The 26,843-nt window shown below is 36.8% G+C and overlaps 1 protein-coding gene across 1 annotated transcript in view; it reads left to right on the forward strand.

The window, feature by feature from the left end:
• The window catches only part of EDIL3 (EGF like repeats and discoidin domains 3), a 392,540-nt gene that overhangs the window by 264,365 nt on the left and 101,332 nt on the right, over positions 1 to 26,843 (forward strand). Inside the window, exons 7-9 of the mRNA XM_008162007.3 lie at positions 16,874 to 17,029; positions 18,522 to 18,666; positions 23,367 to 23,551. Of these exons, the coding sequence (XP_008160229.1) occupies positions 16,874 to 17,029; positions 18,522 to 18,666; positions 23,367 to 23,551 (486 nt within the window). The remainder of the gene's footprint in view (positions 1 to 16,873; positions 17,030 to 18,521; positions 18,667 to 23,366; positions 23,552 to 26,843) is intronic.

Below are 26,843 nucleotides of genomic sequence, written 5' to 3' on the forward strand. Positions count from 1 at the left end.
TGGTGGCTTCTAGGGCCACATGGTGGACTAGTGCAGGTCACAGAACCAGCAAGTGCAAGGAAGCAGGAGGGAAGCAAGAACAAGATAGTGAGAATTCTTTGTTTGGGGATTTCAACTAGGAGCTTAACCAGTGAATCCTTCAAGATTTCCTGCACTTGCAGTGGCTTCCCTTCCTCTAGCCAATGATCTTTCTTCCCCAGGCTAGATTGACAGGCAGGCACCTTCCCTCATCACCCCGACTTCACTGCACATGTGCCCACTTTCCCTTTTGTTTGATCCCCTTTCCTAGTGATATGCAGGGAATGTACCGGTAGTTCTTTGTGGGGCATGAAGTTGCAGCTTCCTGGTAAAACTGCCCAGGTGATCATGCTTATAATGTCTGGCCTCCCCTTTGCTTTCTTCCTATGGTTAATATTAACTAGCTAGTTACAACAGTAACAAGGGCATATATTGCGACCACAGGTTCCATCCCCAGTCAGGGTACATATCGGAGGTAACCAATGATTTTTTCTCTCACATGGATGTTTCTCTCTATCTCTCTCTTTCTCCCTTCTCTTCTAAAAATCAATAAAAAACATATACTTGGGTGAGGGATAAAAAAAAAGAAATGTGAATTAAAGGATAATTGGGTTATTTTTCTACATTTATATGTGAAAAATAAAACTTTCCTCTTCCTTGGAAAGAATGGTAATGAGAGCAAACACACACTGAATGTTTAAGGATGGTAGGCAACATCACCTTTAACACTTGGACCACCTGAGAGTTAGCATCTCATTACCATTGTGTGGAAGAATAAATTTTGGTTTACAAAGGCTAAGGAACTTGCCCAAGGCCGTGTTAGGAAGTACAGTGGCAACCCCAGGTTTCCAGACTGCGTTTTCAGAAAACAAACATCTTGCTTCTAAATGTAGGGATCTACTCCTCCCCTGAAACACACACACACACACACACACACACACACACACACAACAAACAACAAAAAACCAGAGCACTGCTGTCATTCTTTGAACTCTACCTTGGTGGAGGCAGACCTTCAGAGTCTTAGGGTCTTTATGGCTGAGCAGCACCTAGAAAGGAGGGACCTGTCACAGTCCCTAAAGATATGTGGTGCAGGACTCCCAGTGTTGGACTCCTGCCTTGCCATTGTTTCTCTCAAACGAGACAAGTCTAGTCCCAAATGTTAGTTTGTTGTGAAAAAAACTCTGACTTCAATTTTCAGGACTTATTTGCTTGTAAAGGGATCCAAAACATTAAACCCGCTTAGGAAATTGTACCGTCCATATTTTATTCAACATAATTAGATATTTAAGTGTATTACCCATAATTTCCATAAAATACAATGCAAATTACAAATTAATCCTTACTATAAAAACACAAGGTGGAAGGATGAAGACATATTACTTGCTTTTCTAGAGAGACTTCAGTGTAGATTGCAGTGAATCTTTTGTATCAGGTAACATTTTAAAAGACCTTGGAGTTTTCTCAGGCGTATACCCAATTTTGGAGTCATATTAAGAAACTTAGTTTAGATAATCTGGTTAGCCCAGTTAATAACATTCCTAGCAGCTGCCTTTAGGTGTAGAGTAACAATTTAATAATGAGGACAAATAACCAAGTACTATTTAGTTTATCTATTTATGCAAAATTTGTGAATCATGAAGTAAAGTTCTCAAAAACAGCCATAAAATGTAGATTTGTTTTGTTATTTTTCAGAGCATATGCTGATATATTCTAATTTGACAATACAATTTCATTTCTACATTATATTTATTTAATTTTACTTTTGAAACACAGATGTAGTAAGATTGTACTTAGATTAAAATAAAGCCAAAAGTACACAAAGAATATAAAAAGCTAAGTTATTATTTGGTAATAGCTATTGAATCTGTGTCCCGGAGGTTTTAACTCCTTCTATTTAGCCCTCTTATTTCTCTCTTTGATTAATTCTTTCATATTGCACAATGCTGGGAAATAATATCCTAGAAAATATGCCACCTTTAGCGTTAGAGCATATGTTTGCTTTGCAGACTTCTTTTTTCTTCAGTCCATAAAAACGAAGAGTATCACACAATTCTGCTTCCCAGAAGTATCTTTTAAGTTTTTATTATGTGGTACTTGCTTCTATCTTTATGTTTAATTGAACCCATGTCAGCATTTAAAATTTCAGGACACTTGCTGCCACTACCAATAATATCCTCATACATGTAAAGGTATAAAGTGTTCTCCTAGCAAAATGTGGAAACCGTTCTGTTGTTATTTACATTCTACAAATAATACAGAAAAATTAGGTACCACAGGGGCAAAATGCATTCGCCTCCTCCAGGTAACCCTTCACTGTCCCAGATAGAGATACAAGCATCAGGGAAACTCAGTTAAAGTGATTGCATTTCCCAATTTTACTTTTCTGAGGTGCTCAGCACTGTTCTCAGTTACATTTGGAAGTCCAATCAGTGAGATGACTGGAGCAGAGCAGAGCATTCAGGGGGACCCTAGAGTGAAACTTCTCCTCCACATTCCTGGGCCAGCTACTAGGAGGCATGCACCTCTCCTGACATCTGTCTTTAATTTTTTTTAATTGATAAAACTTAACATTTTTAAACACTTTTATTTTTGCTTTCTTTCTTTCTGTAGAACAGGTTTGTGATGATGCTTTTGATATGTGCCTTTCTATTGCCCACTTCACATCCTCATAAGAGCTATTGCTTGTCAACGTTGGCCACCTGTGGGATTTTCAGCAATTCCAGATTCCTTGCCCACAGCCTCTACCCTTCATAGCACACCTCTGCTTGTGCATCAAGGATTTCTTTGCTTTCAGGTAGCACATCAGGCTTCTTTGAGAAATATAGGTTAATAAAAATGCCTTATTTTTATTATTTCTAGTGTATTTTAATTGGGGTTAACATTTCATGTGCTGACATCGTTTTCTCGTTTTATTCCTCTTGTTTTGTATTGTCTATCTGTTCATGTTTCTCTGTCTTTGTCTTTGTTCCCTCCCTCCTATTCCCCTTCCCTCCCTCCCTCTTTCCTTCCTTCTTATTTCCATCTTTTTACTGGATGTATTCAAGTTGCCAGGTTTCTTACAATCAAGGACTCCTTTAATTCTTGCCCCAGCAGTACAAAGTAACAAAGAAACTATAAAATTCAGAATATATGGATTAAAATCTATATCTTAGACTATAACAGCATACCTATGAAGGTTTTAGACTGTCTTAATATATACTTTTCCACTTAACTTAATATACAGGTTGAAATCTTTAAACAGAATACCCACAGTTTAGTTTATTTCTGAATGTGAAGCTGTGAATATTGCAACGTGAAGAAACTCGAATCACTGCAAGTACCAGTAAAGGGCAGATGAGTACAATACAGTGAAAGCCCTCAGACACAGGTGGAAATTCAGAGGAAACTATTACACCAGGCCAGGGCCCTTGGAACAACCAACAGATTATACCCAGGATGGTGTACTGCTTCTGTTACATGCTGTTTAGTGAATGAAGTGTTTCACTTTGAATGGAAGTTTTACCAGGTGCAAGGATCATGAAGTGATTAAAGACTTTGTTTATTCACATGTGCTATTTTTCCATCTTTTTCCAAAGCAGGCAGTTAACTGAACACATGGCACAAACTGACCAGCATTCAGATGAGTGGAGGACAATTTAGAAACCCTCTTGTCTGGAGCTTCAGAACTAGTTACGAAAAACTGATTAAAAGAAAAAAAAAAAGCATTTACATTTTGCGTCAAAGTTCCTGGATGAACCACACCCATAAAGCGTTATGGATACTTCAGTTTTTATTTCTTTGCTTACACATGCTGGTGAACTTATTCAAGCATAGAATCTAGAGATTAATTATTGTTCCCCAATATTATTCATTGTTTTCTATAATGTGCCTTTTTGAGATTTTTCAAGCCTTGTTTTTGTAGCAAAAACCTCTCCTTTCCCAGTCACATTTCAGAAATTATGTTTAATTAGGTTACATGATTGAAACAACAAGCACAACTTGAGAAAAACAGGTTGGGGAACAAGCACAGCTGACTCACGGTGAGTGCGCAGTTCATTGGCAAAAACAAGGAGGGTGGGCCTCACAGAGGAGAGCTCCAAGGGCCAGGATGTGAAGAGCAGCAAGTGCGTTTTTCTGTTTGTTTGTTTTTTTAAATATATATTTTTATTGATTTCAGAGGAAGGAAGAGGGAGAGAGAGATGGAAACATCAATGATGAGAGAGAATCATTGATTGGCTGCCTTCTGCACGCTCCCTACTAGGGATTGAGCCCACAACCTGGGCATGTGCCCTGACCTGGAATCAAACTGTGACCTCCTGGTTCATAGGTCAACACTCAACCACTGAGACATGCCAGGTGGGCACAGCAAGTGTGTCTAACAGGGAGAATGGAGAATGTTCATTGGGTAGGTTGTTGGTGATATGAAGGTTGCTTAAGAGAAATCCTATGATAGCAACTAGGACCAGTCATATCAACACCCTGAGCTGTGCAGTTGGTCTGAGTTACTTCTTTCATTCTGAAGCACCTCAAAGACCTTCCTTGGACGCCTTCCCACTACCCAGGTCTCCACAGGAAATGTTAAAAGATGCATTTGCTAAAATACTTGATATTAATTAGATAATGTGAAAGAACTGGGGCGTTTCCATTCCCTGTCACTTTTAAGTAGAAGCTTTTGGTGATCATGTTCTTGTTGGTGTTTTTTTGTTTGATTTTTGTTGTTGTTTTTTAACTCCTAAGTGACACCTTTGCAATCCAGCTATTTAGAACTGCCTGGGAAGCTCAAGTAACTTCTTGTATCACATGAAACAGATGCTTACCTACTTGTTTAGCCTGAGGCTTATTTGTACTGCCAGCTCCTACCAAAGCCCTTATAGGGGACTGTCTTCTCTGTGACATGTAAGAATATTTAAATGAGGTTGATTGTGAACAATACTGTGGATAGAAAAATCTCATTCACACATTTAAAGATTTATTTAAATACTATCAGTGTAAAATCATTATCTGGAAATTTCACATATCTGTACTCATATATTTTCATACCCTTTGTGTGAGGAAAAATCGTGCTCATCAAATGCATGTTTTGGGCATCATCACCAGAGGTAGAATGTTAGGATATAAAATAAATTTCTGTTAGGATAAAAAAAGTATCATGAAAAATTACACCTTACAATTTTTAGGTACTTTAATTTTCTCTGACTACACATTTTTTATAATAATTGTACTAAAAATACTGGTTTTATTCTCTAGAAGGATGGTCCTGTTGTTCAAGTGAAATATTCATTTACTGAAACTGAAAGGTGGTTGTAGCTTGGTTGTTCTTTCTTTAAGAAATGTGCTTTTTTTTAGTTTAAGCATGAACGTGTGTGCATATCTAATATACAATAACAGCAAATTCTTCAAGGTATATTTTTAGCAATTCCAGTTATGTATATGTCAGTTTCATATTGTCTAGCATGTGCTTTTATTATTTAATCTTTTATCTAATACTTGATTTTTTATATAAATACTAGAGGTCCAGTGCACCTCTAGTATTTATATAAAATATGGAGGGGGGCCCTGACTAGTTTGGTTTAGTGGGTAGAGCGTCGGCCTGCGGACTCAGGGGTCCCGGGTTTGATTCCGGTCAAGGACATGTACCTTGGTTGCGGGCACATCCCCAGTGGGGGGTGCAGGAGGCAGCTGATTGATGTTTCTCTCTCATTGATGTTTCTGACTCTTTCTCCCTCTCCCTTACTCTCTGTAAAAAATCAATAAAATATATTTTTAAAAAATAAATAAAATACGGAGTGGGGGTCCCTCAGCCCAGCTTGCTCCCTCACGCAATCCCAGACCCCTCTGGGGATGTCCAACTGCTAGTTTAGGCCTGATCCCGCAGGCAGTCGGACATCCCTCTCGCAATTCTGGACCGCTGGCTCCTAACTGCTGGCCTGCCTGCCTGCCTAATTGCCCTTAACCACTCTGCCTCCTTGCCTGATCACCCCTAACCGCTTGACTGCCTGCCTGCCTAATTGCCCCTAACTGCCTCTGCCCCTGCCGCTGCAGCTTCGTCCAGAAGGATGTCTGGCTGTCCGGTCTAATTAGCATATTACATTTTTATTATTATAGATTAATAACTCTCCTTATTAAAAGAGAAAAATTAGTACATCAAAAGTCTCCATTCACTAATACTTAGTAGTCAATTTAAACAAATTGCCTTGTTTTGTGCAAATTATGGAAACTTTGGTAGGCAATATGATTGCTGTAGATTATCATTATTTAAGTACTGCATATTTATGTAGTACTTTAATGTAATATGCTATCTAATCTTCAAATCTGCATTTTTATGTAGCAACTCACAAACCACTATTTGTGTGTGTGTCTCAATAATTATGAAAGAAATAACCACTGTTAGAGTTTAACATGATTTTCCTAAGAATAAGTTATGAATCAGGCATTTATTTTTTTTTACTGGTTGATCTTGCTAAATTAACTAAACTAGGAAACCATTAGACTGAGTTGGCTTCAGTGCCTTAGCAACTTACTTAAGCAAACCAAAACCTAAGCCTGTTCTGTCTCAAGGTTAAGAAATCAAAACCTAAGGACAATCTCCAAGAGCCAAGGAGGCTTTTTGAAATAATGCACCCACTTAAGCTATAGCCAATCAGTAATGCCCTGGCTCTGCTTCCACCTCTTCTCTATCAAAGCCTCTTCCCTAGCTCCTGCTGTTGGGGCATTCCTAACCACCATTGATTTGGTGCTGCCTCATTCAAATTGATTTTTGCTCAAATGAACTCTTAAAATTTCAATATTCCCTACTTTATATTTTCTCAGTCTTCAATTGCCAAATGTTTCCCAGAGTTTCTTAAAAAACTAAATCTTCCTCTTTCACTTCCCATGTAATACAAATTAAAAAAACAAACAAAACAAAACTGAATGATTGCCTTTATTTAAATATAAGAAAGTATTTTCTTTTTGCAAACTGTGTTTGTTTGCATTTTATGTTTGGAGGTGTTTGGTTTTGTGTGTTTTTTAGATACTGACACCAGCTACCAATTAAACCCACCCTTGAATGCTTTACTTAAGCATATCATGACTTCCCTAACAAGCTTGAGGTAGAGAAAAAGAATTAGCTATTCATAGAGCTACTCTTAAAGCTAATTGCTTGTTTAATACCATCTTTTGTTTAAATTACAACCATAAATAACTTTAAGTATGTTATTTTATACTAGAGGCCCAGTGCATGAAATTTGTGCACTGGAGAGGTCCCTCAGCCCAGCCTTCTCCCTCTCACAGTCTGGGAGCCCTCAGGGGATGTCCTACTGATGGTTTAGCTGCAGTCTGGCCTCCCTCTGCAGGAGGCGACCAGCCAATCAGGGGAAGGCACCGCCCCCATCACCCCGCTGCTGTTGCCACTGTCTGAGCCCTGGGCCTCTGCAAAAGGAGCCATGGCACTGGACGAGCCCACGGTGCCGGCCCCTTTCTCCTGGGAGGGCATCGCTCACCCATGCCGCTGGCCCTAGGCCCTCGCAGCTGCTGTGACTTTGTCCGGATGGACTTCCATCCAGAAGACATCCTAATTAGCATATTAGTATAGATGTATGTTTGAAATGTTTATGCACTGTCTTTTATACTAGGGAATGAAGCTCAGAAAATACTTTTATATGTAGCAGTACTATTGATATCATTGTAATTACTAGTTATCCTATATAATAAAAGGGTAATATGCAAATTGACCCTAATGGCAAAATGACCAGAACGACTGCTGGACCAGTTATTATGAGGTGCACTGACCACCTCTTGGTCCTTTTCCCCAGCCGGTAGGCTCCGATTGCCTGATGGCCACCCGCAGCAGGGGCGGGGCCGGCAAGCGGGCAGGAACAGCCAACTTCTCCGTCCCTTCCCCTGGCCGTCAGGCACTGATCACCTGATGACGAACGGGGAACCAGGGGTGGGGGGGGGGCGGGGCCGGCTGTGGGCAGCTGGGGAATATGGCCTTGATCACAGGCCAGGTTAGGGACCATACCCGTGCATGAATTTCATGCGCCGGGCCTCTAGTTAATAATATAAAAGGAGCAAGAGGGAAGGAATTCAACAAAAGGAAGATAGATGAATACCCAGAAATGTTGGGGGTACTATGGAAGGTACTTGCCTGTCAATCAAACCTGGGGACAAAGATGGTTGGTCAAAAGGTGTGTGGCTACTGCAAGCTTGCAAAACTTTGGGAATACCTAATCCCCTGAACAAAGGAACTCTTGCTCTTGTTGCTCTTGTTGTGCTTGAACCTTGGCTTGTGGGTTCTTTTGCTCCCACTTCTTTGCATTCAACCCTCTGGCCCACGGCCATGTGAACCCCCCACACACAATGACTAATGGACTGCAGTGGGGAAACACAAGCTAAACCAGCCAGATACTGGACTGGACCAGGTTTCAACATGCAAGGGAACTCTGGACACGGGCTCTGGTTATAGGTCTACGGAAGCCCCAGCTACACTTCTTCTATGACTGGACTAAAGGAAATGAGATTTTGGAAACCCAGGGGGTATACTTCCATGAAAATAAAGTTTTCTACTATATGTCATCCTCCCATAGGGTCCTCCTGAAATTCTTATTCCAACGTTACCCCAATAACCCCATACCCCACAGGCAACCAGGGCAGACGAGCTCTTCTCCTATCCTGTAACACCACTACATTAGATGGCCATACTTAAATAATTTTCCTGGAAAATAGAGGAATACATGGAAGAAACCAGTGATATCTTCCCCCACATAGGATATTATTTGCCAGCACTGATTTGAGGATGAGTCTCATTATTTCATGGTATTATTATTCATTCCCTACTTTCTTTCCCATTTTTCTTCCCTGATAAAGACACCCAAACTACTAGAGTTGAGGTGCAACCTTTATTTCACCTTCAACGGGGTGATTTAGACAAGTTGATTTAGACAAATGGAGCGTACATTATGTTATGTTGTACATGTGTGGTTTTAAATTTACATAAATGGTATTGTGTGTATTTCATCTGTTCTTTTTCACACATTCTTATGTTTTAGGTAGCTATGTATAAATTCAGTTAATCACTTATGAGTCTTAGAAAGTATGCCTACATCTATTATTCAAAGATACACCCATCATGCATACACATATACATTTTATATTTTAAAATCTCTATTCCTCTATGGATATTCACTTAATCTGCTCTTTTTTACCAACATAAAAATTCTACACTAAATATGTGTGTGGCCCTGGCTGGGTGCCCATTTGGGTAGAGCATCGTCCAGATACTCCAAGGTTTCAGGTTCAAGCTCTGTTCAAGGCACATACAAGAAGCAACCAATGAATGCATAAATAAGTGGAGCAACTAATTGATGCTTCTCTCTCTCTCCCTTCCACTCTCTCTCTAAAACCAATAGATTTAAAAAACTAAAAGTATGTATGTGCATTCCTCATTGAGCAATTATGCAAAAGTTTTATTTTTTTTAATATCCAGGAATAAGTTGCTTCATTTTACTAAGGACTAACAAATTGAAGTGAGTATGCCAGTTTATATCCCTCCCATCAGCAGAGGAATACTTCACCAATACTTGATATTATCTTATATTTTTTTTGTTTTACCATTTTGACTGAAAATAACTATCTTTTTATTTAATTTACATGTGTTTAATAATTGGTGAATGTTTAGATATTGATCGCTCCTTTTTTTTTAATTGCTTTTTACTATCTTTCACTCCATTTTCTATTGGTTTCTTTATCTCTTTAGAGTGTGTGTGTGTGTGTGTGTGTGTGTGTGTGTGTGTGTGTAACCCTCCCCCTGTATATTTCAGACTAGTAGTTGCCAACAGAATGTGCAGTTCACATATTTGTTGTGGAGGCAGGTAGGCCCAAGGACTCATTCAGGAGCTTCACAGGTGAACACTGTTTTCGTAAGAATTCTAAGAGTTTCTTTGCCATTTTTATTATGTTAACATTTGCACCAATGCCATAAAATAAAGGTTAGTAAAACTGTGGGTGTCTAAGCACAAATCAAGACTGTAGCACAAAACTGTATTAGTAGTTATTGTATTACTTACCATCACACGCATGTTATAGTACAAAAAAAATCTAGTTTATTTAAGAATGTCCTTGATGAAGCACTAATGACTATTGTTTAAGAATGTCCTTGATGAAGCACTAATGATTATTGTTTCTCTTAAATGCCAACTCTCACTGTATATTTAATATTCAGCATAATAAAATGGAAATTACACATAAAACACTTCTGCTGAGTACTAAGTATGATGATTATTTCAAGGGAGAGCACTTGGGACTTAAGAGTTGACCTATCCTTTCCCTTTTCGAATATCATATTTAGTTCAAAGAACAGCAACAACTGACTATTCATACCTGGATATATGGCAGGTATTTTCTTGAAAATGAATAAAGTATCCTGCCATAATAAGGAAAATTAATGGTAGTAATTGTTGCTAGTGATAACATTAGAAATGTCAAGTGAAAGTTAGAATTTTGGAAAAATATAACCTTCAATGTGAGCTCTATAGTTGCAATACTTAAAGATTTTTTTCTGATGACATTGGTGGTGATATTAATGAATGTGACTTTTTGATACCCTATATAATAAAAGCTTAATATGCTAAGTGTCTAGTCGTCAGTCATCCATTCAACCAATCAAAGTGTAATATGCTAATGAGATGCTAAGGCTGCTCAACCATTCGCTAGGATGTGCACTGATCACCAGGAGGCAGATGCTCCAACTGGTAGGTTAGCTTGCTGCTGGGGTCTGGCTGATCAAGACTGAGTGAGATGGCCAGCCATGCCCTGGAGCTCTCCTATGGGCCCTCCCCAGCTGACCAACCTCCCGTGTCCCTCCCTGGCCCCGATCATGCACCCATGGGGTCCCTCGACCTGGCCTGTGCCCTCTCACAATCCGGGACTCCTCGGGGATGTCAGAGAGCCGGTTTCAGCCTGATCCCGCAGGCCAGGCTGAGGGACCCCACTTGTGCATGAATTCGTGTACCAGGCCTCTAGTTATATAATAAAATCTGTCATCATTTAGAGAATCTGCATAGCTCAGTGAACTTATATTTCTCAAATGCCCAATAAATAATGTTACAAAACCATGCATTTGTAAAAGATCTATACAAGGTACAAGATAAATCATTGGATTTAAACTTAATGAATATGAAATGTTCACTGTTAACTTTTCAGATTCCACACTGCATTTAAATTTTAAGAAACTATTACTTGTCAAGTTTTGAAGAAGAATATGCACACTTATCTGAATAGGTTGTTAAAATACTCCTTTCTTTTCCAACTCTGTGATGCTGTGTTTTTTTAATATGCTTTAGCCAAAAAATATTTCCCAATAGATTGAATACAGAAGCAAATATGAGGACCTACTTGTCTTCTCTTAAGCCAGATAAAGAGATTTTCAACACTGTAAAACAACCTCTCCTTGGTAAATTTTTGGTTTTAAATAAAAGAATTAGTATTATATAAAAATAGGGTGTTTATGTTCAAATGTAATTGGTTTGTTTTATGTTATTTTTCATTAAATAATAAATACTTCTAAAATCTGTCATATTAATTTCTAATTATGTACATATGATATATTAAAGGCCCCAAAGTATTTTATGTGTGTGTGTGTGTGTGTGTGTGTGTGTGTGTGTGTGTGTGTTATATGCCTGGTGTGAGTGTATTTACTCTTAGGGGCCTTTAATAATTTTTATTAAAGGAATCATGAGACCTAAAGTTTTGAGAACTAGTGTACTAAATAAGACCCTGTCAGTTTTTGACACTACACTTATCTTTTCCCCGACTGACACCTTTCTATTAATTTTACCTGTGATGTACTTGATTAAAAATAAATCTTTAAATTTTTATGAGCCAATTCCCTTTACATTTTGTGCTTTTCTGATCTTCTTAGAATAACAGCTTCTTCAACTCTGAGGTCACAAAAATATATTTCTACATTTTTTTTTCTATTAGATGAAAAATGTTACTTTTCACATTTGGCCTTCAGTACATTCCAATCCAAATTAATTTCTCTTAATATAGACGATCAATTTTCCCAACACCATTTACTAAATAATCTATCCTCTCCTCACTGACTTATAATGCTGCCTAAGTACTGATATATATTAATATATAGCCTCTTCCTGGATCTCCCTTCCAATTCCAAATGGATATTTATCTGTTTATGCTAGTACCACATTCTCCATCTAAATGGTCTTGGAGTTTTAATATATGGCAAAATTCCTTCCATTGTTTGTACCTTTCCAGTATTCCTTTAGCTATTTATTAATGAAGGTTTATTTTTTAATGTATAATTTAAAATAAAAACAATCAATTTTTAGAATAAACTTATCATGACACAGAATAGTATATCCTTCTTGATGTTGATGAAAACTGCACAGAATCCTATCTAATAAAAGAGTAATATGCAAATTGACCATCACTCCTACACAAGATGGCTGCCCCATGTGGACACAAGATGTCCAGGAGGGGAGGGTAGTTGGGAGGGACCAGGCCTGCAAGGGAGGGCATTTGGGGGCGATCGATCAAGCCTGCAGGGGAGGGCAGTTAGGGGTGACCAGGCCAGCAAAGGAGGGAAGTTGGGGGTGACCGGGCCTGCAGGGTAGAGCAGTTGGGGGGGACCAGACCTACAGGGGAGGGCAGTTAAGGGCAATCAGGCTGTTAGGGGAGCAGTTAGGCATCAATCAGGCTGGCAGGGGTGTGGTTAGGGGGTGATCAGGCTGGCAGGCAGAAGCAGTTAGGGGCAATCAGGAAGGCAGGCAGGCGAGCAGTTGGGAGCCAGCAGTCCTGGACTGTGAGAGGGATGTCCAACTGCCCATTTAGGCCCGATCCTACTGGCATCGGGCCTAAACGGGCAGTCGGACATTCCTTGAGGGGTCCCAGATTGGAGAGGGTGCATGCTGGGCTGAGGGACACACACCCCCGTCCACAAATTTCATGCACCGGGCCTCTAGTTTACAAATAAAATTGAGGGAACCAACTTATTATGCTGTCTTATTCATTATGCTATCTTCTGTTTTGTCTTTTAGTTAAAAATGTTCTCATAAGTCTATAAGAATAATTTATTAGGTTAATTTCTAGATATTTTATCATTACTTTTGCTGTTACAGATAACATGATTATCAATGCATTGTTTGCCCTTTACAGTAGTATGAACAGAAGTATGCAATATACAGTTTTGTTGCTAAAGTCTTAGTGCTCTTTCCACATTATTTCCAGATAATTGTGGAATCAATTATTTGATGCCACACCAAAACTTGACAAGCAGTAATTCTTAAAATCTTGTGCCAACATCTCTCTCTCTCTCTCTCTCTCTCTCTCTCTCTCTCTCTCTTTCTTCTCCTTCATCTTCTCCCTCTCCTTTCCCTTCTTCCTTCCTCATTCCTGTTCTTTTAACAACTGTATAGTATTTTATTTTCTGGCCTTTTCCTTAATGAAATGACTTAGATCCTTATTGATAGACATTTTAACCTATTTGAAATTGTGTCCTATTATATACTAATATAACACTGTGGGAAACAACTTTGTATCCACATCAATTTGCTTATGTGTGGTTATACTGGTAAGCTACATTTCTAAAATGAAATGCCGAGCTTAGGAAAATGTGTATTGGTCATTTTGTTTCATGTCACTAAATTGTTCTTCATGAAAGATTGTGTTACTTATACTCCCACAGTATAAATAATGTACAAGCTTTCCTGTTTTTCTATACTTTTTCTAATATTTTATAATCTTTTTTTTTTTTTTGCTTTTTGATTATGTGAAATGTGACATAGTATTTTCAGGTAGATTAAAAAGGCAGATCACCTTTTAGCCAATGCTATTTTGCCATAAAATACTGTTGGAATAGGATAAAAGGGAATTACTTGCAGCAGGTCTTGTGGTGGAGATGTTTCTAAAATCATTCTATAGCCAGAACCGGTTTGGCTCAGTGGATAGAGTGTCGGCCTGCGGACTGAAAGGTCCCAGGTTCGATTCCGGTCAAGGGCATGTACCTTGGTTGCAGGCACATCCCCAGTGGGAGGTGTGCAGGGAGCAGCTGATCAATGTTTCTCTCTCATCAATGTTTCTAACTTTCTATCCCTCTTCCTTCCTCTCTGTAAAAAATCAATAAAATGTATTTAAAAATAAATAAATAAAAAATAAATAAAATCATTCTATAGCCTTCTTCCAGGGCTTAATTTATTTCTCATAGCAATATAGATTTCTCATATTAAATTTAGTATGACCATGACAGTGAATCTTAGCCTTTTATATTGAGGTCCCAACACCTGGTAACTGTTAATAATCCTGTATTCTAGAAATCACTTTTACAAATTATTTTTATTGTTATGCATCTATAATTTAAGCTTTAGAAAATCAGTCTATGGTTCATCAGCTAAAACTCTGGCAGAGATCATTGGGACATCCGTAAAAGATATAAACAAGATAACTGAAATGAGATCAAAGATAATTGTGAAAGGAATAATCAGCAATATCGTGTGGAATTTGACTTCTAAAATGGGAGGAAAATTATTAAAACTATCCACTATTTATGTTGTATATATAGAAAAATTCCGATTATGAAGAGTCTCATAAAAAGAAAAAAGAATGTCATACATTAGATACTAGAACAATATTTCTCTTCCATAGCCATGTGGTAATTTACCTAACACAGTAAAATGAAGTATTTTTCAGAGGTTATCTATTCCAAATTTCACTGTTAAAATTCTAAAATCAATCTTTAAATAAACTAATAGATATCAATGTTAAGAGTAATAAGTAAAATTTACCTTTATGGTGGATATTCACTTTTTTGAGCCTCCAAACAACATTTTTACATAAAATGTATTTATGTAAGTAAATTTGATGTCTGAGTATTGAAATGAGAAAAGCAAAACTGGATTTCAGAATTAATTCCCTTAGTATTATTGGTGAAAAAAGGGGACCACAGACCCAGAATTTAAAAGCAAAAATATTGTTTATAAGGTCTGCATTGCAAGAGTGAGAGAGGGATATACTCACCAGTCAGAGGCTGAGGACTACCTTGGCCATGTCCTTTAACTCATCAAAATTCCAGGATTTCTTTATACAGAAATAAGACTGAGGATCGCTCTGTGAATGAGCACCAGACCGTGAGGAACCTCATGCCATTCAGAGAAGGAAGATGAGACTAGGAAACTGAGAATCAACAGGAAGACAGACCTTACCATGTTGGCAAATTTCCAAAAGCCTAAACGGGTGCTGCCTACATGCAGGATTCAGGATTGCCCACAAGACACTAACATATTTAAAATATATAAATCCAAGGAAATAAAACATTGTAAGCCTTTTCATAAGTCATGGTGTTTGTCTGGGGTGGATTGCTTTCTTAGTTCCAATTTTCAACTTTTTAAATATATGACATGAAGATAGGTAGGTAAATAGATACATAGATAGGGGAGAGAGAGAGAGAGAGAGAGAGAGAGAGAGAGAGAGAGAGAGGAAGGAACGAAGGAAGAAAGAAAGAAAGAAAGGAAGAAAGAAAGAAAGAAAGAGAAAGAAAGAAAGAAAGAAAGAAAGAAAGAAAGAAAGAAAGAAAGAAAGAAAGAAAGAAAGAAAGAAAGAAAGAAAGAAAGAAAAAGAAAAAGGAGGGAGGGGAGGTGATGAGGGAAGAAAGAAAACTGATTACAGAGGGGCAGTTTCTTCACATACACATTCTATCATTTCAAATATTAATTCTCAGAGTCTTCTTAGAAAGTGAGAAACCCCAATCACATGAATCTGAAGATTGTCTAATTTTCTCTGGAAAATGGTCTCTGAATTATTCATATTCTAGCATAAGACATTTAAATGTTTTAATTTGTGATTGGTGGAGAGGGAAACTTTACAACAATTCTTCTAGAACATAGAAGATTTTGCATACAGCATAAAGGCATTTTAAAATGAATGACACAATTTTTAATAATTTCCATATATGAAGAAAATATTTTTCTTTTATAATTCAATTATTATACATTAAAGGCCAAAATATCAGAAGAATATTAGAATTTTTATTACAGGGCTGTTACTCCTGCAGCAAACTATTGTTGGGTGATTTATAATAGGGAGAAAATATGAAGAGAAAATACCAGTTAGAAAGTCTCCCCATGATGAAATGAAGAGAAAGCAAGTATTTGATGAAAAACCCTCTATAACTTATAGTGGAGACAACTATGTAAAAATCTAGAAACTGAAGATACTTCTGTTTGTTTTTGGCTTTTGTCAATTTTGTTGCCTTTAGCTTTCTTTTCTAGTACTGAAAGATCTCAGGGAGATTTTCATGTTTTATTTTAAGTAGAAATTTGTTGAAGCCTAAAGCATTTGAGACACATTTACAATTATGTTGACCTTAGAGTTTCATTGTAATGTCACTGAGGCTATTTTAACAAGGCAATATTCCGTTTTCAGTTTACTAAGTCACATATTCATATCATAACCAACCAATGCTTTCTATACTTAATATTTTGGGGGCACATTGCCCTTTTCAAAGTTTGTCCACAAATATTGCTTTACTTGAAAAAAGGTATTTGAGAAAGATTTAAGATTTTAAACCTAAACTATATATATATATATAGAGTGTGTGTGTGTGTAGAGATAGATAGATAGATATAGATATAGATAGATATAGATATAGATATAGATATAGATATAGATATAGATATAGATATAGATATAGATATAGATATAGATATAGATATAGATATAGATATTTTACTCATCTTTTAAAATTATAAGAAATTACTATATTTTTGTATTATTTTAAATATATACTAATAAATAAAAATGTTCCATTTCCAAAGTGGATAGTGTCAATATTGTTATCCTGAAAGCAATGTGATAACCATTGATTTTCCTGTTTCCTCAGATAAATTTACAAAGAAAAATGAGAGTTACTGGTGTAATTACCCAAGGAGCCAAGAGGATTGGAAGCCCAGAATATATAAAATCCTACAAAATTGCCTATAGTAATGATGGAAAGACTTGGACAATGTACAAAGTGAAAGGCACCAATGAAGACATGGTAAGAATGACTTAACATAGTTAATTTAAAAGTCAAATTCCGTTAATAATCATTGCTTACCAAATGAATAATGGGTCTTCAGCGGAAGCTTTATGTTGTTGCAAATAAATTTATGGTATTTTAATAAATATCAGACTAGTGGGGTAAAAGGGGTAAGGAGTTTTTCCAAGTTATAAGTGCACACCGGCTAACATTCTTTCTCTGATTTTAATTGGGGACCTTATAATCACTTTATCACAAGGTTAACAATATTGGCATGAAAATTGTTTTATTTTAATAATAGTCTGTTTTCAATTTCATTGTATTGCTTTGACAGATTAGCACTGTCCATAATCAAATAACTATAGATCAAAATTGTTAATTATAAATAAAAATATTATTTGAAAAGTAAAGCACAAATATAGAAAATATGTATATTTTTATATATTTCGTATTGGGAGAAAAATTTTTATTAGCAGAACAAAATGTTTTAGTAATGCATTTTTATTTACTGAGAGAGAGGAAGAGAGAAAAAAAGGAGAAACATCAATCTGTTGTTCCGCTTATTTATGCATTCATTGGTTGATTCTTGTATGCACCTTGGCCAGATAATGAACCCACAACCTTGGCATATTGGGATGACACCCTAACCAATTGAGCTACCCGGCCAGGGCTATAGAATAAAACATTTTAGAGAAAATAAATATTCAATGTCTCCTTTGCCTTTCTTATGATATTCCCAATTTTAATGAACTTTTATTAATTTTTAAATTTCACGACTGCAGCTCATTCCATTTAAAGACAAGTCATTAGACTAGACTTAACAAATTATAGTAAAAGATTTTTTAAATTACCTTCTCAAATAAATTTAAATAAATTTATATGTTTACCAGGTCATGTAAAATGTAAAATAACGATGAGATTAAAAGAATTTTAAAATAACATGTGTAATCCTTAATTTTAGAAGGAAATATAGTTTTTCCATATATATAAAGAATTATGAGTCTCCTATCCAATGATCTGGGAGTAACCAATAAGACATAATCTTAGGAATCAGACCCTAAAGCATCATAAGTCTGATCATAACATTAGAGAGACTGAGTGAACAGGAAGCACAGGAAAGACTAGTTACTAAAGAAAAAAAAAATTATCATTACTAAGTAGTAAAATGGACAGACTACATTAAGTTGAAAGGCGTAAGTGCCCATTTTTCAAAAAAAAAAAGAGAAACATTCCCCTGGTTCTGAAGGACTGACCTTAAAATTGACAATACCTCATAATAGAGTATAGATTATACCATAGGCTACATTGGTTCATAACATTAATTCGTATTTTAGTTCTAGGTTTTATGTATTCAGCTGATGGCAAGTTGCTTCCTAAATGCTCCAGACCCCCAAATTATTTAATCTAATTTTGGAAAGATTATGTTGGGTAGGACATAAGATCAATGTATAAAAACAGGCAAAGGAGCTGTTACAATTAATAATTGCAACTATATCATCTCTTTACACAGGTGTTCCGTGGAAATGTTGATAACAACACACCCTATGCTAACTCTTTCACACCCCCCATCAAAGCTCAGTATGTAAGACTTTATCCCCAAGTTTGTCGAAGACACTGTACTTTGAGAATGGAACTTCTTGGATGCGAACTATCAGGTGAGTCCCATATTATCTATTTTAGTATTTTCTTTAAAGAAAAAAAATTGATATGTAGTCTACTACTAACCTATAATTTTTCAATACCCATAGATATTAATCCTGCTATAACATGTCAAGGGCATGGTTCAGTGATAAACTCGTGTGTGTGTGTGTGTGTGTGTGTGTGTGTGTGTGTGTGTGAGTGAGAGAGAGAGAGAGAGAGAGAGAGAGAGAGAGAGAGAGAGAGAAAGAGAGAGAGAGAGAGAGAGAGAGAGAGAGAGAGAGAGAGAGAGACAAACAATCTAAAACATGCTACATAAGACAACTAATGTAGAAGGAGCAGTGCATTTCTTCAAGTGGTCAATGAAAATACAACAAATTCTCACTGGAAACTTTTTGTTTCTTTAAATGTCTCATTGTTTTTAGTATTGACTATGATTTATGTTTTCTGACAAAAGTTCAGTAAAAACTGAAATCTGCCTGACTTTGTAAGTTGCAGTTACATTTAGGCTATATGGAATAGAAAAGTAAGCTTTAGCTCTGTCCATCTACTGTAAGAACTTGTCTTTTGGGATTTTTTTTAATGAAACATGTACATTTTATCATTTCTCCCAAGGAGACAATACTTCAATACCAAGATTTCTACTATAAATTCACTCTTGGCTCATTCTTATCTACCATCCTGCCTATTGTATAAACAGTGGTTATCCAACTCAGGATTAAGTAATCCTTACCTTCCAGGGGCATCAGTATTAAATAGAAAGATGAAGACTTTTTGTGTAGCTCTCACCGTGATCCCATTTCTATATAGCTAGATTCTGAACTAAACAGACAATTTTGTCTAGGCATTTCACTGTGTTTGTTTTTGGTAATTGTCCTTATTGTAGCATCAACATTTACATGAAATGTAATTGTTTTTATTCAAACAACTGTGTTTTGAAAAATGAAAAATTAATGTGTACCTCACTTTTTATAATAACCTTCAAAAAATAAAGACTTTTATCAAATGTTCAATTATACTATTTAGTTAAAAATAGGAGGACACATGCCCTGGCCAGGTGGCTCAGGTGGATGAAGCATTGTCCTGTACACCAAAGCGTGCTGGTTCAATTCCCAGTCAGGACACTTACCTAGGTTGCATTCAACTGATCTATGTTTCTCTCCCACATCAATGTTTCTCTCTCTCTCTTTCTTATTCTCCCCCCCTTCCTTTTCTCTCTAAAATCAATAAATATATCCTTGGGTGAAAGTTAAAAAAAATAGGAGTACACATCCCTAGAACAGAATAACTGGGAACTATTTATGCATTTCAAGAGATTGTGTATTGGTTATAATGTATACTTTATATTTATTTCCCTTCTTAGGTATATTTGTGATGTTGAGAAAATGAATTATTTTTAAGCAAATAAAAGTTACTATTAAAAAACAATCAAACTTTTGCCCCGCCAGTGTGTCTCAGTAGTTGAGCATTGACCCATGAATCAGGAGGTCACTGGTTCGATTCCTGGTCAGGACATCTGTCTGGGTTGTGGACCCAGTAGAGGGCATGCAGGAGGCATCCAATAGATAGATATTTCTGTCTCTTCTATGTTTCTATCTCTATCCCTCTCACTTCCTCTCTCTCTAAAATCAATAAAAATGTATTTTAAAAACAATAACCATACTTTAAATGAACCCATTATAATTAAAGGAATCAGAGACATTTAGCTAGATGAGTGAATTAGTTTTAAGAATCATATTTCATATTATATATGGGTGTCTTTTATGAAGCAGACAACATATGGTTTTATAGTACTGTTAATTATCCTAACAGGGATGTTTTCCTTATTTTCTTAATTCAAACCAGCTTACTGACTACCAGTAAATCTGAGCAGAATTGTTGTACAGTGTTTTTATTGCATGTCACTATATCACCACAGGCCGGTGTCAACCCCAACACATCCATCATAAAGCAATCAAGAAGAAGCCACAGATGATGAGGTTTGCTACAAGCCCCCGTGGTTTTTAGTTGCTTAACATCACCTTCCCCAACTTTTCGGCCATTTGATTTGTGAGGGTCAGTCTCTCATACATGGCACAGTTACACCCCTAAGGGGTGAATATATTTTACTTTCAAGTTTGACTTGAGGTTACACCTGACACTTTACAGATTTTTATGTTCTCAGAAAGAAGCCATACGCAGCTCCCACACCCACACATTGATTTTGAACTTGCATGCAGAGAATAATATCACTTGATGGATACTTTTAAAAGCTGTAAAATAATCAATTTCATTGTTAATATTTCATTTTGTGCAGGTGCTATCCATGCTGGTAAAAAGAGTTAATTTATACTTATCAAATCATATGGATGAGGAAGAAAATTTGTGAGGCAAATTGGAAGAGGTTAGCTGTTACATTTGGAAATAAACAGTAATTCAATGTATGGAACTATTTCCCACAATCCAGTGCAACACTATAAAGCCGAAGGCTTCCTTATTGTATTCAATAAACTGTTATAAGATCTCTCAGCCTGCCTAGAAGATCAGCAGCTAATCTTTTACCAGATACTTAAAAAGAAAACCCCTAAATTCTCTGAGAGAGATATGATTTAAGATGTTTAGATTGAAATGGATCATGACTGTAATTAGGGGAGGAATAGTCATTCATTCATTCTTTGAACAAATTATTCAGAACTTCCTCTGGGCTAAGTATTAGACAATGGAATGGGTATGAAATGAATTCTATGACTGAGCAGAAATGGTCAAAGTAAAGGTATCCCTTTTCTATGCAATATTTAAAATACTGTGTTATGTCACAAAAGGAAGAAACCAACAACCTTTCCTTTTTCCCTGTATCTCTTCTGCAAGTCCATCAGTTTTACAAAAACTCCAGTAGCAGTGCAGGGTGGGGGTGAGGACTTGATGAGAGCAATAGAAGAATAAGTCAGAAATCTATAATTTAGACAAAGCATGTTACCGTAGAACTGCCTGAAGATAAATGACATGTCATGAGGACTTCAGAACTTTCTACAATCCTTGAGATTTGGTCATAAAACTTTTCTCCTCTAGAATTTATATTTAGGAGTTACAGTTATTTTTATAATGGGACTTAAGAGTATATGTCTCTTATCCCTGAAACCCAACAAAATTGGTACTAAGACATAATTGGCTAACCCTCCATCACAGTTTTGGTAATGTTTGCATAGGATAGTCATTTCTTAGAAGGTGGAGTTAAAGGCAGACATGGAGGAGCCTCAAGAAGGAAGAAGTAATCTACATGGACTAAGACAGGAAGCAATTCATTGTAGTTAAGAACTATTTATCATTGAAGAGTTCTAAGCCACTTCTCTTAGAGCCTTGACTTCAAATGGCTTAGTTTTAGAAACTGCAGCCAGTCATAAGCTATTTAGTACTCCCCGATATGTTGATTTGAGGTCTTAACATTGATATAGATATAGATATAGATATAGATATAGATATAGATATAGATTAGATATAGATTAGATATAGATTAGATATAGATTAGATATAGATATAGATATATCAGAGAAGAAGGAAGAGGGAGAGAGAGATAGATACATCAATGATGAGAGAGAATCATTAATTGGCTGTCTCCTGCATACCCCCACTGAAAATCGAACCCCAAACCCTGCCATGTGCCCCAACCTGGAATCAAACCATGACGTCCTGGTTTATAGGTTGATACTCAACCATTGAGCAACACAGGCCAGGCTTATTTTGGATTTCTTGATAATCAAACTTACTTTGTAGAAGCCTCAACCACTGTCTAATATGATAACAGAATCATGCTTCCTATAGATGGCTTTATGGATAGATTTTTGTCTCAATTATAATTCAAGATTGGAAATTCATGTGCACACATACACACATATGCACAAACACACACACACACACATATTTCAAGGACAGACAAATCCACAATTTGCACAATGTCAAACATTAAACCATATGTAGCAAATTTGAGAATCTTCCAAATTTACCCAATACTAGTAGTTATTGAGTATGATCAAAATATAAGAATGTATAAAAGTCTCGTCCCATAATGGCTTTTGCTAGAATTAGTTTACTTTCTTCTGTTATATATTTGTTTAAATCCTATAGTTGTACAATGCCTGGCACATGGTGTACTTTGAATAAATATTAGCTTCTTACCTTCCAGAAGAAGCCATGTTGGTGCTATAAGGATATGTGATAAAGATTAGCAAACATTTCTTAGAAAAGAAAATGCTGTCCAGTTCAAAATATACCATTGGAGCAGTTTGTGAAAATGACTTTGTACTGAGGGAATTTTCATTTGCAGTATTATGGAAGCAAATAAAAGAAAACCAAATATACTTTGTGAGAAAATGTTCCATTTTTAAAGGCGCAATGAAACTGTTGAAAACTCAGGAACAGTCATGAGGCTATCATTAATGAGACAGGGGAGCATTGTTTTCATTTTGCAGAATCATCTATCGCAGAAAAGTAATTTGAATTCTGTCTTGTTTTCAATTTTTCCAAAATATATTCAGACAAAATAACCTGAATTGGCTATTTTGTTTTTCGATTTTGTTCCAGATTTATTTCTGATTATAACCTTTTTTGAATTTAGATGCTCTCTCTTTGGGGGAATGAATAGCATTAGGCTTAATCTGCTCTTGCCTATCTAAAATGAAGACATAAAACTTGCAGGGTGATAAATTCTTTTTCTCATGGAGCCCTTCTCATTTTCTTTCAGGCTGTTCTGAGCCTCTGGGGATGAAATCGGGGCATATACAGGACTATCAGATCACTGCCTCCAGCGTCTTCAGAACTCTCAATATGGACATGTTCACTTGGGAGCCAAGGAAAGCTCGGCTGGACAAGCAGGGCAAAGTGAATGCCTGGACCTCCGGCCACAATGACCAGTCACAGTGGTTACAGGTAACAGTTTTCAAAAACTTTCGCCACCCACTGTGCCTCTTCTTTTAAAAGATTTCCTGTTGGTTAGATGATTGTTGGAGTCATTACCTTCATACTAATGTAGATGTGCCTCTCTCTTTGGCTTAACTATATTGGTAAAACAAAAATTCCCCTGAAGCTATGTCTGTGTGCTATTTTTCTTCCAATGTTGATTTACAGATGCTACTGTCAGATTGATGCAGCAGGCTGTACCAGATCACACTATATAGAGATCAATTGGATTGATCATGAGAGCATTTGCATTTTAACTCTCATCTGTCCTCATGCTAGTAGTCAATATTGGTTTGAAAGTGTCACAGCAGGAATCTAAACACCTTGACATCAAGCCACTGACCCGCGGATTGTTCCCATAGAATCATGAATCATGACTTATTAGCTCTTTCCCTGTGGTTGCTAAGCAATGGAGCAATTTGATTACATCTCCTAAGAGAGCTAGGTTATAGAAGGAAATCAGAGATGGTCTTTTCTTCACTTGGCCTTATTTTCCCTTATTCTCAGTTAGAAACATTCTCCTTTTTCTTTCAGTTTCTCCAACCCCACACACTCACATGAACAAGTTAATAAGTATTGGTTATTTCAACTGCTCTCAAATTACTTCACTTCTCACCATCCCACTGCCACTTTCATGCTCTAGGCTACCACCCTCTTTCACCCTGGGTTTTTGTAGGTTTCCAATTTCTGTTCCTACTCTAAAAAGCTGTTTCCCAAGTTATAATAAGTATGATATTTTTCCAAAATACAAAGGTGACTTTCTTACTCTCTTTTGAGAACTTTTCAACTGCTTTCTATTAGCCTCAGAATAAAGTACAGATTCTTTAATATAACCTAAAAGTGCATGATTTGGCCCTATTCCCTCTTACCTTTTTAGGTTTTTCTAAATTTGCTTCAGTTTTTCAAACCAAACACTATCACTCTCTTTCCATTCCTTTATAAATGTCCTCTTCCTAGAGGAAAAGAATGGGGAAAGAACACCTCTGCCCAGAGCACCCCAGCCTTTTATTGGTATAATCCTTCAGCTACAATGGGGGTATACATTCCTCTGGTGCATCCAAAGTAAGCCACCAACTCCATCCCCTGCCAGATTTGGCTTAAGTTCTCTCCTGTACTACTGAGTCATCTATAATTATCTCAGAGTATTATCACACTATTATTGAAATCGTGTTTTCATGCTTCATTGTTTGTTCCAAGAGGGATGGGACCACATCTGTCTTTTTAACTTTCTCAACTTGTTGTTCAGTACCTAACTAAATACCTGTCACAGTACCTGACACATAGTAGGCATTCAATAAATATTTGTTGAATGTATGAATGGATAAATGAATAGTTCAAAATACAATTGAATTTATTGATTTGGGCATATACAGCATAGAATTTTGATCCACAACTTAAGAGGCCAACTGCTAATATCCTCAAATTTCAAAATAATATTTAAAAAGAAACTAAAAGCTCATACTAAAAATCTGGCCTTTATAATACAGGAACTAAATTATTATCATACATAGCCTTTATGAATTTTTAAGTTCTTAATTTGAGGAATCCATGGAAGCATTTTTTTTTTATTTGTTAGAATTGAATGGTAAAGTTAAACTTGCTCTTTGTTGCTGTATAATATTTTTTAAATTGGAAATATTCCAGTCACGCCTCAGATTAAATATCACTTTTGAGTCATAATGCCATGTGGAATAGCACAAAATATTTTACACTATAACTAACTCAGGCTGGTAGGCTCCAGAAATATCCACATGAAGGAGTTGCCAATGGCACATTTCCTTAGAAAGATAAAAATAAACAAATATTTTTACATGAATCAGGGTGTACTCTTCAATGCAAACCTCCATCCATCACATTTTTTTAAAGATGGCTTTTCAACTATCTTCTTAACGTCCCTTACAAGATGAAATTGATTTATTCTGTTGGTGACAGACTTTCTATCAACTCAAGGACCAGTTCTTGCAGTATACTGTATGTCTATTTTTTGTTGTGTCAAAACATACTCAGAATCTTGAAGGCAGGGTAAATTGACATCTTTACTTATACTTATTTTTTTTTCTTTTTCGACATCATGCAAGAAAAAGAATTGTTACTATTTTTAGTATTTTCTCATCAAAAGAATAGAATCTGTTCAACTATATATTGCCATGGCTGTTAGTGTCTTTGTTGAAAATAAGATTAACATTTGTATAGATATTGTATAGGATGAGTTTGAAAATTGTTTATGTAGAGTCAATTTTTTATCCTTATTTGAGGCTTCTGGATTTATAAAGTTTAGTTCTGTTTTTATGCTAAGATGCATCAATTCTGGGTAATAGCTCTTCAAAAGAGAAACTATGTCTCTCATTTAAATTTCCCTCCTTCACTATCAATCTTCTGCTTATTGATTTTTTAAGAACTTTCTTTTATATACTAACTATATATAACCCTCTAATGATGAGTTTTATTTCAGTTTAATAGGTTTTTCCAAAATTTATTCAATAGATAATATCTGGAAATGCAATTGTTCTAAATGAAACCCCAAAATATTTTTAAGGAATTCTTATGTATTCAAATACCACTTTAACATTTTCTTCTTATTATTACTCTACTAGAGGCCCAGTGCACGAAATTCGTGCACAGGGGCGGGGGGGTGTCCCTCAGCCCAGCTTGCACCCTCTCCAATCTGGGACCCCTCGAGGGATGTCCAACTGCCCCTTTAGGCCCGATCCCACTGGACATCCCTCTGACAATCCAGGACTGCTGGCTCCCAACTGCTCGCCTGCCTGCCTTCCTGATTGCCCCTAACCGCTTCTGCCTGCCAGCCTGATCACCCCCTAAGCACTCCCATGCCAGCCTGATTGATGTCTAACTGCTCCCCTGCCAGCCTGTTTGCCCCCAACTTCCCTCCTCTGCTGGCCTGGTCACCCCTAACTGCCCTCCTCTGCAGGGTTGATCGCCTCCAACTGCCCTCCCTTGCAGGCCTGGTCCCTCCCAACTGCCCTCCCCTGCTGGCCATCTTGTGGTGGCCATCTTGTGTCCACATGGGGGTAGGATCTTTGACCACAGAGGGGCAGCTATCTTGATCTTGTGTGTTGGAGTGATGGTCAATCTGCATATTACTCTTTTATTAGATAGGATAGAGGCCTGGTACACAGGTGGGGACCAGCTGGTTTGCCCTGAAGGGTATCCTGGATCAGGGTGGAGTTCCCTTGGGGCATGGAGAGGCCTGGGCGAGGGGCCTGTGGTGGTTTGCAGTCCAGCCACGCCCCTGGTGACCCAA

Source organism: Eptesicus fuscus, chromosome 4, assembly GCF_027574615.1.
Source record: "Eptesicus fuscus isolate TK198812 chromosome 4, DD_ASM_mEF_20220401, whole genome shotgun sequence".
Lineage (NCBI taxonomy): Eukaryota > Metazoa > Chordata > Mammalia > Chiroptera > Vespertilionidae > Eptesicus > Eptesicus fuscus.